This window comes from Rattus norvegicus, chromosome 6, assembly GCF_021556685.1.
Source record: "Rattus norvegicus strain SHRSP/BbbUtx chromosome 6, alternate assembly SHRSP_T2T, whole genome shotgun sequence".
NCBI lineage: Eukaryota > Metazoa > Chordata > Mammalia > Rodentia > Muridae > Rattus > Rattus norvegicus.
Window position 1 is genome coordinate 109408681 of NC_141539.1, and position 18630 is coordinate 109427310.

Sequence of the window (18630 nt, forward strand, 5' to 3'; positions counted from 1 at the left end):
CTAACTAAAGTGACTATATTAAGGTACATGTAGTTCTTGGGCTGGAGAGATGGCTCAGCGAATAAGAGCACCAACTGTTCTTTTAAAGATTTCCAGCAATCAACTACATGGAGGCTCACAAGCATTTGTAGTGGAATCTGATGCTCTCTTCTGATGTATCTGAAGAGTGTACTTATATACATAAATCGTTTTAAAAACAATAGTTGTATATTTAATTTTATTCTTTAAAAATATAAACGTAATGCTATAAAAGTAGCATCAAAATAAAAAAAGTTGTATTCAAATAATGTGAAGGCAGGATTTGTAGGACAATCCTATATATAAGGTGGAAGCAGGAGTTCATGGTTATCTTCACTTTCATTTAAGTCAGGCCTACACTGTGTGTCCCAAAATCACCTTAGTAAAAAACCGGAGTATATTGAAATTAGTATTTAGTAAGTCATCGAATTTATCTGAATCATTGTCTTTCTTTGTTCCTTAAATGTTGTGTTTAAAATATTTTCATGCTGGACAATTGTTCTTTTAAGTCATTATATTAATAATGTTTGGGGACAATCGTGTGTTGCTGCTGTTTAATATACTAATAGCCATCTTCATGTGGGTTTCTGTCTTTGTCTTCTAGGTACTAGATGAAGAAGCAGAAGTTTTTATAGTCAAAATGTGGCGATTATTGATATATGAAACAGAAGCCAAGAAAATTGGTCTTGTGAAGTAAACTTTTTACACTCAGAGTTACATTTCAGATTTCTTCTTTCACACCCTTCAAAGGACTTGGAATTTTCTGTGTCTTCAAAGACATTTGTGAGATCTGTAATTTTTTTAATGTAGAAAATGTGAATTCTTTTGTCCTCTAATTTGTTGATGCTGTGTACTCACTTGGTTGTAAAGCCATCTGTGTCCTTGGTTCTCTTTATACACCAGGCACAGATTACTGGTGTGTTTTGTAAGCTGCAGCTACTGTACACAGCCTATTTGATAGAATCTTGTTCTGCTGATTCGTTCCCTGTAAATATTAAAATGGCTCCCCAATTCTTTTGCAGAATTCTACTTAATATTAAAACTGTATTGTATAGGCGCCAACATGAATAAGTTGAATACTAGTCACACCCATTACAGTCTCATCCCCACGTCCCTCATCAGAAATGACAAGCAAGCTCTTGTAAAGGCATGGAGTTTAAAATTAGATTGCAAAACCTAGCAGACAGTTCATTCCTAATGTATCTCTGTATTAATGTGTTTATGTGAATGTATGTATAAAAGTCTTTTTTAAAATTTTTTTGGTGGGCTCCCTTAAACATTTCGTAATTCATCAATATACTCATAAAAGAAAAGTAATTATTGTGCCAACCCAAATAACTAGGATAATTATGGTGTGTTTCCCAGAGGCTGGTATTCTGCAGTGAGCAACCAGCTTTGTGTTCTTCTGTGAATAGGATGATACATCATAATCTTAACCCTCCCTTAATTTGATGGCTCACAATTGAAGCAAAGGCTAAAAGTCTGGAGCATTTTACTCAATACATTTTCAACTAACTCTAAATCTTTATTTAATTTTGGTGTATTCATTTTAATAAAACAATTCCAAAAGTATAAGGGAGGGGAGGAGCTCACCTTCTTTTTAAAGCAAATGACCAGGGATTACCTCAGTGGGCGAGCTTATGCTTAGCATGTAAGGGCCTGGGGTCTGTTCCCAGCAACAATAAACGAGTAACTAAGGTAAGTTTACAAAAGAGATTTGACCGAACACAGTAGTAATTCACCGTGGTAGTTAAATGTTTACATCTTTCTTCCAAAGATACACCATTAAAGACAGGTTTCTGCTCACAACGTTTTATTACTGGTCATCAAGCTTTAGCTGTATTGATGACAAATCGGCTTTATTAGTAATTCAGAAGATCACCAGGGGCAAAATTTATTTGAAAATTACTAAGTTCTAAACAGCTCTGCCAACAGAGTAGGTGTGGCTGTTGCCATGTTTGCTTATTAATAAGATAAAGACTGGATTGTTAGAATAATGTAACTGTGAGCTTGAGTTACTAGGTTGTTTTGTTTTTTGTTTTGTATTTTTTTTTAAACATTCGAGAGGACATCCAAAACACTGTTCTTAATGTTGAACCTTGACATGGCTTCATTATGTAAATATTTCAGTTATTAAAAATGTATATATTTGATCTTGGAGATGCTTTCTTTGAGTCTTGTAAATAAATGACATTATGTTATAATTGTGTAGTGCATATACTAGAAAACAACCTGAAAATATGAGCTCAAGTTTCTAGATGAGTTTTTGTGGTATCAGAGGAGCAAAGCGACAACCTTACTTTGGATGAGGCTACTATATAGATAGATTATATTTTAAACAGTTTGTTTTTTCTGTATTTTTAAACATTGAACATTTGCTTTGACCTTATGCAAGGATTTCTTTGTTCATTTGTTTGTTTTTGGTTAGTTTTGATTTTGTTTTTTGAAACAGGGTTTCTGTGTGTAACAGAGCCCTGGCTGTCCTGGAGCTCCCTCTGTAGAGCAGGATGGCCTGGAACTTATAAAGAGCCATTTACCTCTGGTCCCAAGAGGTGGAATTAAAATTATGTGTCACCAACTCCTGTGCCCATGCTAGTTTTTTCATTAGCTTATTATTATTATTATTATTATTATTAATTCAAGCAGATTTACTTTACCTTACTAGTCTCTCAGATACTTATACAAACTCTAGAGATGATGTTATCTTTTATGGTCATTTATGTTGTCCCTCAAATCATACACCATTTCAGCAGAGCTGGGGATGGTCATTTATGTTGGAGAAAAGATGGTAAAATTAATAGTTCTGTATACTTTCAACTAGATTTTGTCACTGATCTCTTGTATATACTTCTTAGTTTTTATCATAGATTTATGCATTCTTTCCTGTTAGGTTTTATATTGGTTGATATTGCTTATTCAAGTGATAAAAACACATGAATGTCTTAAAACTAAAATGATTTCTCCTCATTTGACATCAAAATAAATTTCAAGTATGTTAGGAAAAAGAGTAGTTAAAATATTTATGACTTTTTTTTCTCACATTTTACTGGGTACCTTTGTCAGCTGCTGTGTCTTGTTAAAATGACTAAGTGATTCAGGAGGGTAGGTAATACCTTAAATTTTATAACTGCCAAGTTTTAAAGAGAATAGTGTTTCCGTTACCTTTTTTTTGAGACAGTTTTATAATCTAGTTCAGGCTGTCCTGGAACTTCCTATATCACAGACTCCTTCCTTCCATTGCAGTCCAAAGGTTACGGTACAACTATGGTGATGCTTGAGAAAAAGAGTTAGCTGTGCACAAAGTAACCCTCCAAAACAGTGCTCCAGAACACTGCAGATACATCCCAGCTAGTCCCTGAGGTGGTTCTTTAAAAGTTCATTTGAACTATCATAGTGTTCTATGTAGTTCTTTATGTACTATGAATTATGTAATAGTAAGTAATATTTTATTCAGAGTAAAATTTTAAGTAATCTGGTACTAATATCAGCACCGGTAGATAAACACAGGCTTGAGCCAAAATAGATACCTATATGTTTTTTCACCTACCATGAAGAAAATACAATTGCAAACGCATGTAAGTAGGCACCCAGTGTTTATGAGGTTTGTTTATTCAACTTGGTATGCAGGTCTATGACTGTAGAATAAAGGTTTTTATGTCAGAATAGATAGAGGTTTTTCTGGTTTTTAGTTCAGCTTTATCTGTTTGCATTTGAGAGCATGCCTTTTTTAATTCAAATATTTAACTTCCCTTTTTTATTTGCTTTTGTTTTTGAGAGACCAGCCTACTTTCTTGCCCTCCCCTATGTGAGTTCTGAAATGACCAATTTAGAAATAGTTAGAAATAGCCACAGGATAAATGATTAAAAACAAGAATGAAGAATTTTTTTCTCAAGCAGTGTTTTTATATCCTCCATTACTTAATTGGGTTGATGGTTTTTATGAGGGAGTGGAATTGTGCAGTAGCCAAAGCCTCTTTTTTCTCTTTATTTGTAAGGGAAAGTATTGCTCTGTCAGTTTTGGAACATCCTGCTAGAGCAGCGTGACCTACCTCGCAGAGAGATCCTAGGATTAGAGGTGTGCACTAGCACAGCTAGAAACCTTGCCATTTTAAGTCTGTACTTCTCTTGTAGATTCACTTTTTGAAGTCCTTCATCCCCATTTCCTCCCCACTTCTTTCTGTCTCTCCTGGTCTTTAGGTGCCTGTCTGGCCTTGGAGCCCAATTGTAGAATTCACGTTAATCATTTGCCTCTACTTCTGAAATACCGAGAAAGAAGTCAGACAATACTCAGATTCCTTTTTTTTTTTGGTCCTGGGGACCGAACCCAGGGCCTTGGGCTTGCTAGGCAAGCGCTCTACCACTGAGCTAAATCCCCAACCCTCCTTTTTTTTTTTTTTTTTTTTTTTTTAAGGTGTATATTATGTATTTGAAAACAGCACACCAGAAGCAGTCATTGGATCCCATTACAGATGGTTGTGAGCCACCACAAGGTTGCCTGGACGTGATCAGTGCTCTAAACCACTGGGCTACCTCTCTAGCCCCCTCAGATTCCTTTTTTTGATTACAAAAGGAAAAATGTATAGTTCAACAGCTTTTCCTTTTCCTGGCAGCTTTACATTGTTGATAGTTGTACCCAGTTAAAGAAAATAAGGAAATTAGAATTAATGAAGAAACATACTTCAATCTCTTGGATAAGTATGTTTGTATGTGATATTCTAAATAAAAGCATATTTGTCATTGAAAGACATTTCTGTAGGAAATCATAAGTGCTTCTGTGATTAAAAGCAAATTATCATATGCAAATGTCACCTTGGAGTCATTGGTAGTAAGACCTGGCTTCATTAAGGTCCTGGCTTTAGTGACTTCATTCCTAGCCTTGTCTTGCAGAACCCTCTTCCTAAATCCAGGATATCTTTCAGGTCCAAGACATTTCCTGGGTCACTTCATTGGGTTTTCTCATCTGCACATTGTTACTCACACCACTGTCCCTGTCGCCAAGTTTTGAATAATGGGGAAAATAAATGCCACGTTGCAGAGAGTCTTAGTATTCTTTGGTACTGTTGGGTCGTTCTTCGGTCTTACTGTTTCCAGATCCTCAATGCTACATTACATTGAAAAATAGAAAGTTATTTAATGTGCCTTTTAAATGTCTCAGCTCATTCAAGTGGTTAGAAGTGTGGGTGCCTCTGTATTTCCATGGGTGCTTGAATGGGATACATAGCTTGTCTTGGCACTCTAGAACATTGTGTGTCCTTGCTGTTCACTGGTGGGTAATGTTTAATCACCGCTGCCCTTCCCTAGTGTCAGTCTTCCCATTTCTTTTATGTAATGTGTATAAGGTGTTCATATTCCTAACAAGGAATATAAAAAACAGGAGAAGTATCTGTAGTCTATTCAGTTCCTGTTTACTTGTTTTTTCGGGTTTGTTTACTTTTTGCAAGAATCTACTCAAACACAAATACAGCTGCCATCTTTGTCCACTGGACAATTCCCTTGCACATAGCTTTCATTCACGAGTTTTATAACCTCGGTGGACTATGATTTGTTGTAGGATGTTTAACTTTTTTTTTTTAAATATTTACTTATTTATGTAAGTACATTGTTGCTGTCTTAAGACAGAAGAGGGCATCAGATCCCATTACAGATGGTTGTGAGCCACTATGTGGTTGTTGGGAATTGAACTCAGGACCTCTGGAAGAGCAGCCAATGCTTTTTTTTTTTTCTTTTTTTGGGAGCTGGGGACCAAACCCAGGGCCTTGCGCTTGCTAGGCAAGTGCTCTACCACTGAGCTAAATTCCCAACCCCCAGCCAATGCTCTTAACCACTGAGCCATCTCTCCAGTCCCTAACTTTATTTTTATATACCAGTATTCCAACTTTGCACAAAAATATTTGTTCCCACACAAATGGAGACCAAATAGGTTCAAGGCCATCTTTTCCTACAAGGTATGGACAGGGAACGCACAAATCGCAGCCTCGATCAAAAATAAAGGGAAAATATCACTTGTAGACGGAGAACGCTAGACTCTCCTCAAGCCTTAGAGAGTCCTCAGGTCGCGCACGACCTATTCAGAAGAAGGAGGCCAGCTGCAGCCCCCCAACCCTCGGGGCCTGCGCGCGCCGCCGGAAGCTCCGTCCCCTCCCGGGTCTAGGGGCCAACGTCGCCGAGACCGGAAATTGCGACACGAGTGAGACCTCTAGGGCGGGGCCTAGGACGACCTGCTCAGTGGGCCGCGAGTATTCGTCGGAAACAAAACAGCGGCAGCTGAGGCGGAAACCTAGCTGCGAGCCGGCTGCCCGGGCGCGGAGAGCGAAGGTGCGTGCCCAGGATGTGTGGTGCGGACGGTGTCTCTGCGGGTTATGTTCACCGTCGTCTGCCGGGTGGTCCGGGCCTGTGTCTCTGTGGGCCGCGCAGCTGGCGTCTCCGGGGATGAGGGGCGGGGTCCGGTCGGGCGGAGATCGAGGAACCCCGCGTGGGAAACGGGGTGAGGCCGGTTTCTCGGCCCGGGCGGGTGCGGCCAGGCTGAGGTATCACCTCTCCGAGCTTTGGTACCCCGGAAGTGCTGGCTTCCCGGGCGGCCCGGAGCAGGTGGCTGGCTGGCGTCGGGGTGGCCTCACGGATCGGAGTGGAGCAAGATATAGAGGAAGCGCCCTAGGCTGGGTCGGCTTGAGCAACTGGTGAAACTCTGCCTCTCGTGTCCCGAGTGTGTCATAGTCCAGAAGTGAGTGAGTGGCACTCAGGGCTAACTTCTCAGTGACAGGCGAAGAGTCGTATGGCGCTTGTTCTTTCTTCGGAACTGTCACATGCATGTGTCTGAAGCTTGTAGATGCCTTTAGTGTTTGCTTTTTCTTCCTTTTCACGTTCTCAAATGTGGCACTGCGGTGAACAGAGGTTTGCTTCAAGCACATCCGCCTGGTAGTGGAGGACCGAGTGCATAAGACAATTGAGGTAACTTTTTACATAACTAGGAGAAATGAGAGTTCCAGTAACAGAAACGTAGAAGAAACGTGAGTAGGACAGGCGATCTGTTCAACTAACGCTTAAGATTGACAGGGTTCAAGCTCGGAGAATAAGAGAGAAAAATAAGGAAGTTAGAAAGTGGTTTGGAAATACCACTTTTGAACTGACAGTGGGTAAAGATGGCCTGAGGTCAGAGCTGTAAACTGTAAATATGGGTCACTTAAGTAGATTTACTGTTTGATGTTGGAGCAGCGAACTGGGTGGAGACTTAGGAAACGCACCAAGAGCCAGGTAGAAGGAGGCAACAAGGTCGCTGAGGAGGATGAATGCAGGAGAACCATAATAGTGCGGTGTCACAGAAGCTGAGGAAGACAGGGAAGCTTCAGGGAGCATTGTCAGCGATTAGGAATGAAAGGCCCGGTGTTGTTTTAGAAGGATCCTGTACCATTGTACCCTTGAAAGATGAATGTGAACCACAAATACTAGTTTTAAACCTTCCCACAAACAGGTTTTTAAAGGTAACAAGAAGCAGGTGAAATTAGTTTTAACGGTTTGTTAATCCAGTATAGCTAACAGTTTCAGTTTAACAGATACTCAGTGTCAAATTAACTTGTGTTCCCCTCTAGATAGTAGGCTCTTAAGTGAACAGAAGCAATTCCTGATTCTACAGTATCCCCAGCACCTGTCACAGTGTTTCCTTGTGTAAGAGAAACCTGGTTCCTGTTTGCTGCTCCCAAGAATTCCTATTTGGTTTGCAGATGTCTTGTCCAGTTCCTTGTTTTGAGTGAAAGCAGAAAGAATGTATGCAGGTTAATTAGATGCAAAGGTTTATTTTTAATTAAAAATATTTGCATAATATCCATTTCCACAGAAGGTTGAGACACTGACTCACAATAAAAATAATTTCATTGCAGAATTGTTAAAATTAAAAGAACTTTGGGGGGATATCTCTATAGTTTCCAGGTATGGTGGCATGCATTTGGTCCCAGCTACGTGGAAAGCTGAGCCAGAAAGTCGAGGCCAGCCTTGCTAACAGAGATCGTGAATGATGTGAGGTAGAGGAAATTCATTCTATCTGATCTGAACCTATAGCCTATAGTCTGTTTATATGCTGTCAGGGTAGATAGAATAGATAAAGACTATGGAGAATCTTATTCTGTGTGTGTGCGTGCGTGCGTGCGTGCGTGTGTGTGTGTGTGTGTGTGCCTCTACTTTATGTGCAAAGCTAGTCTTTGTCTATATGCTTGCAAATGCAGAGGCCAGAGGAGGACAGTGGGTGTTTTTCTCCATTGTTTATCACTTTGCTGTAACAAAAATGTTATTTTGTGTGCAAGGTTGGGGGCTTCCATGGTCATATTCAGAAGTCTGAAGTTAGCTCTCTCTTCCCACCTTTATGTTAGTACTGGGGACTGAACATAGGTTTCCAGGTATGTGGGACCAGTACCTTTACTGCCTGAGCCATCTTGATAGCCTCCCCCACCCCTTTTAATTTTGTTTTGTTTTGTTTTGTTTTGCTTGGTCTTTTGAGGCAGGGTCTCTATGTAGCCCGGGCTTTCCTGGAACTCACTATGTAGACCAGGCTGACCTCAAGCTCACAGAGATCTGCCAGCACACCCAGCTTAAATTTTTAAAACCTTAATTGTGTGGTGGGGAAGCATGTGTGCCGTGATACACAGATGTCATAATTCAAAGGATCATTTTATGGAATCATTCTTATGTACGGTTATGTGGGCGCTGGGGATTTATTTCTGGTTGTCAGACATGAGTGCCACATGCTCTTGAACACAAACTTATTTTGTAAGGCGAGGTCTCTATTGAACCTGAAGCTATCTCAGCTAGTTGGGCCGCCGTCCATCAGTCTCCTGGGATCCTCTTCTTCCCACCTCCCCGTGTTGGGAGCAGTAGCTATGCCTGACTCTGATGTGCTGCTGGGAATCTGAGCTCTGCTCCTTCGATTTGAACAGTGAGCGCTTTTGCCCTCCGAGCTAACTCCCTAGATCCTACTGTCTTGATACACTTTGAGACTGTTGTTCTTCACTGTAGACCTGGATGGATTTCACTTTTGTTAGTCTAAGGCTCCTGGATGTACTATTAGCATATTCATTTGCGTTATGCCGCCTTAACAAAACCCAAAAGAGAGTCCATATTCTAAGTATGTCTAATCCTGAAGGTTTGAAATCAATTCTGAGCTGATTTTAGCCCATGTTCATTGGATCTTATGAGCCAGCTGGCTTTCCCATTGTTTTAGAATAAGTTGCAGCAGTAAGTAAGTCTCCATAGCAGACCTCCCCCAGCCCTAACAACTGAGAGCACTTAAGTTCACTCAGGGCTCTGCTTCAAGGTGGGATGTGTGGGTCAGCTGGGACCATTTTGATTTGAGCATCTTATTAGGGGGCCCAGGTTGAGGTGGCAAGGACTACCAATCCAAGCTGCTCTCTTCCCAAGGCAGTGTCAGATGCATGAGAAGGCAAGGCCAGCTGCACAAACAGTGCAGCTAAGAGAGCATTGACAAAGGCACATTATAGGAGCTCACATAAAGACTTAGACTAGGTAATGGATGTCACCCATAAAGAGGCCAAAGAGCAATCTCAGGGGATTGGTTTTAGGACTCCTAGTTTCCAAAATCTGAGGATGCTCCAGCCCTTATATTAAACAGTAGTATTTGGGAGTGAGAATGTAGTCATATTCAGAGACCTTGCTTGATCCCTAACACTGAAGAAAGAAATCTGAACTAAAATATATTTATTATTTATAGATCCTCCTATATACTTTCCTGTTCCTCCTGAGTACTTTAAATCATCTCGCCATCCTAATGCCTACTATTTTAAATGCTGCATAAATAATCATTACATTTGTTGGTTATGAAGAACAGTAAGGACTACATGCCAGATGTTTTCAGTCTACAATTGATCGAATCCAAGGATCCTGAATTAGACACATGAAGACTAACCATTCTTCCCTTGGGAATACAGGGGGAAGGAGAGACTATTTCCTGAATAATAATTTTATCTACCACAGATGGTTCACAGAGGTGGAGTGGGATGGAAAGAGGGAAAAACACCACCCTCCCTCAATAAGATGCAGAACTGCCCTTGCTCTTTTTAGTTCTATTTCAAAAGATGTCTTGTGGGGCTGGGGAAATGATTCACTCTTTCTGCCTCACAAATCACAAGCCTGTCTTGGGTATTCCTAAGTCACGTTCTAGAATACAGTTTAGGGCTTGCTTACATTTGCTGTGGTCTTTAGAAACCCGAGTAGAACCAGGTTTGGTGGTCCACATGTGTAATCCTAGCACTCGGGTTGGAAGCAGAAGGACCTCAAGTTCAAGCATCTTGAGCAAGACCCTGTCTAAATAAAAGAGAAATTCTATGGCACCACTTTAATCCCAGCATTTGGGAGGCAGAAGTTGGAGGATCTCTCAGTTTGAGGCCAGTGTGATCTTCATAGCAAATTCCTGCCCAGCCAGGGTTACAGAACTGAGACCCTGACACAAACAAACAAACAAACAAACAAATAACCAAGGAGAGAGAGAGAGAGCCAAGGGTGGGACTCAGTGACAGAACACTTTCCTAGCATTTGCTTCCCACTAACCAAAATGAGTAAATCAAAATTCACACTCTAATGAGAATTTGGGCTCCTTATCACGGAGATATGAATTGGAAAAACTGGGGGCGGGGGGAGGGTGTGGATGATCCTAAAAAACAGACAAACAGCCTGTTTGTGCAGTCTGCCAGTCAGTTGTGATAACCTGGCCCCAACTTTTGTGATAAAGCTTTAGTTTTGAAGCAGGCAACCTTGAAATCGTGGGGCTTTCAGCAGTCTCAAAGAGAGTAGATATGAGGTAATATAAAAAGAAAGGCTGGATCTTGATAACTCCGGTCCTAATACGTCAGAACATCACTTCGTGGGATAAAGAGCCAAGTTACCATGAAAATGCCACTCACCTCAGAGTCCATCATAAAGTCTTTAAAATCTGTAGCTCAGAACAGAACCTACTGTTCTGCTCCTCCTGCTTTTTCTTGTAGGCCACTCTCTGTTTGGAGTATATGCATTGCTAAGTAAACTTTTGCTCAGACTGTGTCTAGTCTGATTCTCCCTCCTCTACACACATACTTTAGTCCCTGGCAACACCAGCCACTGTTGGAGGAAAATAAATCACGAGCTTGAAAACTATTTATTTATTTATTTATTTCCACTCTTTTAAAACTTTTTAGCACTACAGCCATTTGTGTCTAGCAAAAAATAATTGTAGTAGTTTCTTTTTTTTTTTTTAGTGATAGAAGCTGGGTAAGTGGCTTAGGAACATTAAACCACAAGCCCTTTGTGGTGGTAAAGCCATGATTGTGTCTCACTGAACATCTCACTGATGTTTTTGTAGTGTACCAGTTTTGTTTACATTTGTCCCAAGAGTTAGAAAATGAGTTCAGGTGTGATCTTCGAGTACAGTAAAATGGGAGAAAGTATCTTTTTTGTGTTTATTTTTTTCCTTTAAGATTTTTTAATTTTTAATTAGTGTCCCTTGTAGCTCAGGCTGGCTTCAGATTCACTCTAGCCAAGGATGATTTTGAACTTCTGATTCTCTTGCCTACGTTCTTCCAAATGTTGGAATTAAAATTCCTCGTTTATGTATATGGGGATTGACCCCGGGGTTTGGTGAGTGTTAGACAAGTACTCTGTGAACCAAGATACACCCCAGTGCCGTGGGTGCTTCGGTGAAGTGGAATTTCTCTTAGGAATCTATTCTGAAACTTAAGCATTGCTCCTGAGATGTTTTAGAAGTTCTGATGTACAGAGAAGGTATTCTAGTTGGATAGGTTTCCGTACTTTTTTCCTCATCTTCATGGGTGTGTATACATGGGTGTTTGACGGAGGCTGACTTGTGGAGTCTCTGGATCACTCTCCACTTCCTTCACTGAGCTATGGTCTTAGTCAAACCCAGAGCTCACTGATAGAGCTTGTCTGGCTGGCCAGCTTGCTCTGGGGAATTTCCAGCTTCTGCCTCTGTGTTCCAGAATTAGAGACAAGCTACCAGACTCAACCAGTATTTAGGTACATTCTGAGGAATCGCATATCCAGTCCTCACATTGCATAGTAAGCACTTTAACCACTAAGCCATCTCCCTAGACCCTGCGTAGGCTTTTCTGTGGAGCAGAAAGCTTTGAGGTTATTCATAGGCTGCAGCCTTCCCCAATACTAAGGATGGACCACAGTTCCTAGTCTTTGCCTCATAGAAATTGTAGTTGCTCATCAAAACAATGACTTCTTTTTCCTTTGTCCGACTGCCCAAGTTGTCGTGCTTGGAACAAGCCCAAAGCAGCGGGTAAAGAAGCATTTATCAGATCAGAACTGACAGGAAAGTTCTAGTGAAAAAAAAAAAAAAAAACGTTGTGGACAGAAACAGGTGGTGTTCCTAAAAGGGACTAGGGTCTGTTTATAGCAGTCAAGAGACAAATTGCCTGGCTTTACCTTCTGAGCCATTTGTATGGGGTCCAATCTGAATGAGAGGAAACCTGTTCATTGTCTTGGCCATGTAGACTGGCCATGTCAGGTAAGGCACTCTGGTCATTAGGAACCCGTCTTGTATACAGAGGGTCAGCAGCACACACTGCATAGTTAGGCTCTGACTGTTAGTGAGCAATGTCGCTTTTTACTGTTGCCCTTTGACCTCTTCATCTCCACACAAGTGTCTGAGAGGAAGAAGATAGATGACAGGAAAGCATGCAGTGTGTCTGTCTGTCTTCAGTAGCTGGGCAGAAAGGAAAACACCAAGACCTACATCCCTTTTCCACCCTCTGCAATCCGGGTCTCTTCTCGGGTACTGGCCTCTGGGCTGAGAATGTTAGTTTAGCAAATTTACAAGGGACTTCTGCCATGCTGCCTGAGCAGTGGGACCATTGACATTTTCCATCGATGTTTTCGCCTGTTACCGGATCCCAATCAACTCTGTTTTGGGCTACCCCTTTTTTTGTACCAGGAGTGTGTGTGTGTGTTCCATGACCTGGCCATGGCCTGCTTCTGCCTCTGTGCTACTTCTATCAGGGAGGCTCTTCCTGGGAGGCCTGTGATTTCTCTGGGTGATCAGAGGAGCCCTGGGCTGAGTGTCCTAGCCACCTGGGCTCTGGATTGGTGGTGTTACTCCTTAACCTACACAGGACAATTTGCCCTCTCTTGACGTTTGTGACACATGAATGCAGAGTCTTCCTGAGAAGTTTTTGGGGGGGACAGGAGCAAGCAAGGAAGTTGTTGGGTTTTTATTTTATTATTATTATTATTATTTTTTTTTTTTTTATTTATTTTTTTTTTTTAGAAAGGTGAAGAAAGAACTCCCTGGGACGGGAGATAGGGGATTCAAAAGAGGGTTGTCCCTTCGTGAGAAATTTTATTTATTTTCAGACATTTTTGTAGATTTATTTTATGTGTTAAGTGTTTTGTCTGTGTGCGTATATGTGCACATCTGTGTGCCTGGTGACTGTGGAGATCACAGAAGACATCAGATGCCCTGAAACAGGAGTTATAAATGATTACGAACCACCATGTGGGTGCTGAGTAACAAACCTGGATTCCTTTGCCAGAACAGCAAATGCCCTTTGTCAGACACCGAGCCAGCTGCAGCCCCCAAGGGTTTCTACTGCTGCAGACAAAGACACAATGACCAAAAGGCAAGTTGGGGAGAATGTGTTTCTTTTTGGCTCTCACTTCCAGCTCTTAGTCCATCATTAGAGGAAGTCAGGACAGGAACTCAGGCATGGCTGGAACCTGGAGGCAGGAGCTGATGCAGAGGCCAAGAATGGTGCTGCTTACTGGCTTGCTTTAATTTTCATGGCTTGCTAGCCTGCTTTCTTATAGAAACTACCAGAACTACAAGCCCAGGGATGAGACCACCCACCTTGTGTTGGGACCTCCCCTGTTTATAATTGAGAAAATGTCTTACAGCTGGGTCTCATGGAGACATTTCCTCAACTAAGTCTCCTTCTTCCCTGATGACTCTGGCTTGTGTTAAGTTGACACAAAAAAACCAGCCAGTACAGGAACTGGGGGGGTGGGGTGTTTGTTATTTTTGTTGTTGTTTTTGGGCAGGGTTTCTCTGTGTAGCCCTGGCTGTCCTGGAACTCACTCCATAGACTAGGCTGGCCTCAAACTCAAAATCTGTCTGCCTCTGCCACTGAGTGCTCGGCTCTCATGGGAGCTTTTAAAGAGTCAAAGAGAGTCATGATTATGAAAAGAACTTTGAAAATGGCATTGGGAGCATGCTCAGGTGGCGGCTGTGTGATTGATGGCTCTTACAGGTTTGCCCCAGACAGCTCCAGTGTGTGTCCTCATATTGGCTCAACAGGCTGCATGGGCATGAGAGAGAGAGGCATTCTCACTTTCTGTTTAAATGTTGCATGGAAGAAAGAAAGATGAATATAATGTGAAAGACAGTTTACAGTGGTCTGTCCTGTGCTCATCTCTGTCCCCCCCTTGGGTAATTAGTTTTGAGTAGTTCTTAAGAGTTCTCCAGGAAACTGTGAGTATTTCTCATTAGAAACTACTGTGAACCAGGCATTGGTGGTGCACACCTGTAATCTCAACACTAAGGGAGCAGAGGCAGGTGGGTCTCTGAGCCTGGTCTACAGAGTGAGTTCTAGGTCAGTCAGGGCTACACAGAGAAACCCTGTCTCGAAAGAAACAAAAGAAAAAAGAAAAAGAAGTTAGAGAACATTTCTTAAAATCATGTGAGTCCATTGTCTGAAGTTAAAGCATTCTCAGAGCTTGAGGTCTCGTTGCCTTACCCTTAACAAAGTAAACCTGTCATCCAGAGGTCAGGTATGGCAAGTTAACCCATGTCTTCTGGCTTGCAAATATTTGATTGGTACTGTGCCAGTGAAATGAGCCAATTCAAGCGGAATTAAAGTATGTAAAGAAAGGTTTATTGGGAAGCCACTCTTGGGCTGAGTCACTGGTCCCAAAGAACAAGGCAAGGAAGTCACCATGGGGAGGGGCAAGAGAAAAAGCATATGTGCAGGCAGGGAGAGAGAAGATGCAGGGAGGGGAAGATGTGGGGTTGTGGGGAGAGAACAAAATATCTGGATTATATAGGAAAGAACTTCTGGGGGAGGGAAAGTCCAGCCCTTTGGCTGGAAAGTTCAGGGTAGAGAGTGGGGTGTGCCAGGTAGGGATGGAGGAGGGATGCTGGGAGAATCTGGAGGCCAGGTCTGCTTTGGGAGAGACCAACCTAACCTTGTGTTCGACAACATAGGACAATTAGCCCTGGTGTCATTTGTCCACAGTTCCGGTGGTGTCCTGACAGGGGTCAAGGTACTGGAGCAATTAGGGGTAGTGTATCCACAACCCAGGTGGAGTCCTCTGTTGTTGTGCCCATATCTTCTTGGAGACCTTGGAGCCTGGCACTGCTACATTTTGGAAATCTCTGTCTGTCATGGTATATTTAAGCATCTTAAATGCCAAATTCAGCAGGTCTCTGAAGTGCCCGAGGACCACCTGTATATCAAAGTATATCTGAATAGACAAACTTTGCTTGTTTCTAGTTATCCATCCTAGGTTTAGCCTTGAAAGCATGTACAGGTGGGTAAATAAAGTTTGAGGTTGTCTGCTCTAAACTGTATCTGTAATATTAAAATAAAGTACCTTTTTAAAAATGTTTGAAGATTATTTTATTTATATAAGTACACTGCATATGTCTTCAGACACACCAGAAGAGGGCATCAGATCTCATTACAGATGGTTGTGAACCACCATGTGGTTGCTGGGAATTGAACTCAGGACCTCTGGAAGAGCAGTCAGTGCTCTTAACCGCTGAGCCATCCCTCCAGCCCCAGTAAAGTATCTTTTAAAGAGTGAAGACGGTTGGGGATTTAGCTCAGTGGTAGAGCGCTTGCCTAGCAAGCGCAAGGCCCTGGGTTCGGTCCCCAGCTGAAAAAAAAAAAAAGAGTGAAGACATAGAGCATAAATTTCAGAATACAAAAACCAAGTTTTAGTAAGTATAAACAAGTTAATGTCTCCAAGATTAATACCGAGTGTGTTACTATTGTGTTACAAGGTTTGGTTGTCAGGGCCACCCAGCAAGGGGTGTGTGTGTGTGTGTGTGTGTGTGTGTGTGTGTGTGTGTTAGGTTGGTTTGGTTGTTTTTGTTTTGTTTTCTTGAACCCATAGCAGGGGTGTCTGCCAGCCATGTTGCTGCCCTTAACCAAGATGTTGGTGAAGCCATGGTTTCACCCTCTTTATCCTGTGGTAAAGATGGCAGCCATGTCGTATTCTTTCTGGCAGCAGGTGATTTAAAAGTAGCAGTCTGCTCCCTCACCATCACTGTTGCCACCGAGGCAGTGCATGGCCCTGGGGGAGGTGGGGTAGGTGGCACCTGGAGGGGTGTGTGGGGAGGTGGTCAGCTGCTGAAGCTGTTGTGGTGAAAAGGGGGCGGGCGAGAATGCAGTTCCCAAAAATTTGACATATGAAATTCCGCCCAATTTGGGTAAATTTTTCAATTTTAGATCTGGTGACACCCATTCTAAGCTTTGCCGAGGACCAAAGGCTCAAATGTACAGCATTCTGTACATAAGCCTGGGGTCGTACAGTGGGAGTTGGGGGGTTAGCTTCAGGTCAAATGTCTTTGAACCCAAGGCTCCCAGGCTGGCTTCTGGCACTCAGTGCTCCAAGGCTGCTGGGAGGTGGTTACTTGTCTGAGCCCAAAGTCTGTCGCATCAGATGCAGAGAAAGATGGGGAAAGGAGAGGTCCCCTATTGCCATGTGACTAGGGGCTCAACTCCTCCCAAGTCAGGACACCAGATGATAAGTTATTTCTCCACTGGTGAAATGAGCCAGTTCAAGCCAGGTTAAAGTATATTAAGGCAGGTTTCTTGGGAAGCAGCTCTCAGGTGGGCTCACTGGTCTCAAGGTGGGGAGGGAGAGAGGGGGGAGAGAGGGAAAGAGAGAGATCATGTATACACAGGGAGAGAGAAAATGGAGAGGGGGCAGAAAGAGACCAAAATGTTTGCAAATATAGGAAAGAGCCTCTTGGGGACAGGAAGCCAGTGTAGGGACTGAGGGATGCTGGGAGAACCTGGAGGTCAGTTCCTATCTTGGTATGTAAAATATGCACCTCAGCTGTTTGTGCTGGGTCTAAATCCCAACGGCTACTAGTGGATTTGACTAATTATGCATGGCTTGGTAAAATCCTGTTTTATATTTAATCCAGGAACCAATACAAGACAGCAGCCCTTCGAGGTCCTTAGGCAGCTTGGCCTGGAGGAGAACACATGAGAGAAAGGTTTGTTCTTCCAGAATGAAATTCGTGAGAGAGTTTAAAAACAACTGGGTCATCTTAAAGCATAAGATTTTGTTTTGTTTTTCCCTTTTCAGAATCCCCAGAGGCTTTGTTTTCTTTGAAAAGGTATTTCTGTACAGTTGCTCCAATGACAGAGATACCTGCACCTTTGTCCTACTTCCAGAATGCACAGATGTCTGAGGACAGCCACTCCAGCAGCGTCCGTAGCCAGGTACAGTGTCCATGTCTGCTGCTGAGTCTAGGGCAGGTCTCTCTACTTTGCTGAATGTCTTTTCTTGTTGAACATTAAGCTGAGGGGAAATGCTTGCTGCTAGGGGACCCCAAACTGCTTTTGTTTGCCTCTGTTCTGCCGGGAACTTACCCTCATACCACCCCAGCTGAAACTTTCTCCATCTTCCCGATGTGTAAGGATCTCATGCCCCACAGTATCTGTCTTGATTCTACTCTTCTATCGGAAGAAGTGACTACATTTGATTACTGTTTCTAGTGCCAGCCAGTTTCCGACAGTGTTCAGTAAGTATTTAGTGACAGTGACTATACAGTGCAAGAACTGTTGTGAGTTCAGGAGAGGGGTGGGATACATGGTATGGACACATTCTCGTCACAGACCACACTCACGAAACCTGTCTGTTATAGCCACAGTAGCTAAGCACTGCAGACTGGAGGTAGACTCCACAGCAGGCCTGAGCTGTCTAGGAATTGGTAGAATTTTCTGAGTACAACCAGGATGGAGGGAAACCTTGATAAAGGCCAGTCTCAGGTCTGCAAGTCTGCCTTGGAGGATAGTGTGTACTGGCTAGTAAAAGCTGTTATTAAAGGCAAGTCACAGATAAGGATTAGGGGCCTGGAGAGATGGTTAAGGGCATCAGAACAATTCTGCTCTTCCAGAGGACCCAAGATACATCTATATGAAGTGGTTCACAGCTGCCTGTTAACTCCAGCTCCAGAAGGTCTCTTCTGGTCTCTAAGGGTGTGTGTGTGTGTGTGTGTGTGTGTGTGTCTGTCTGTCTGTCTGTCTGTCTGTCTGTCTCTCAAGATTGAGCCTTAAGACTTTTTTTGTACTTTGAAGATTTAGGGTTCCTCACTTTCCCAGGAGTTTGGGGGAGCCTGCAACTAGGATGTAGGAGTTTTAAAACCCTTACAGTCCTGAACAAGTAGGATCAAGAGTAAAGGGGCTACTCCTACTACTACAGCTGTACTAACACTGAAGTGACTTTGGGAAGACGAGCCGAGTGGTACTTAGTCGACAGTCTCGTGTAAGTTAAGCACCATCATGTGTTGTTAGGTGAATGAACGAAGAAGAACATGTAAAGCGGCTCTTGTTCCACAGAGCACTTGGCTTTACCATATCCTCTTAACCTCTTGAACAG

General features: G+C 42.6%; 2 protein-coding genes across 11 annotated transcripts in view; both read left to right on the top strand.

Annotated features, from left to right (window-relative positions):
- The window catches only part of Rbm25 (RNA binding motif protein 25), a 47269-nt gene extending 45047 nt beyond the window's left edge, over positions 1–2222 (top strand). For all 4 annotated transcript variants that reach the window (NM_001395131.1, XM_087554119.1, XM_087554121.1 and 1 more), the window contains one exon: positions 623–2222. In NM_001395131.1, the coding sequence (NP_001382060.1) occupies positions 623–715 (93 nt within the window). In that variant the 3' untranslated portion in view covers positions 716–2222. The remainder of the gene's footprint in view (positions 1–622) is intronic.
- A 3994-nt stretch (positions 2223–6216) lies between these two features.
- Psen1 (presenilin 1) overlaps positions 6217–18630 on the top strand; it is a 52045-nt gene continuing 39631 nt past the window's right edge. For 2 of the 7 annotated variants that reach the window (XR_015621697.1, XM_087552359.1), the window contains exons 1-3: positions 6243–6739; positions 17171–17242; positions 17335–17471. Coding sequence is in view for 5 of the 7 variants with exons in the window: in XM_087552359.1 (XP_087408485.1) it covers positions 17388–17471 (84 nt within the window). In the remaining 2 variants the exon portion in view is untranslated. Of the gene's footprint in view, positions 6967–13550; positions 13638–17170; positions 17243–17334; positions 17472–18630 lie in introns of all 7 variants that reach the window. The other 5 variants (XM_087552360.1, XM_087552361.1, XM_087552362.1 and 2 more) reach the window with 5 other exon arrangements.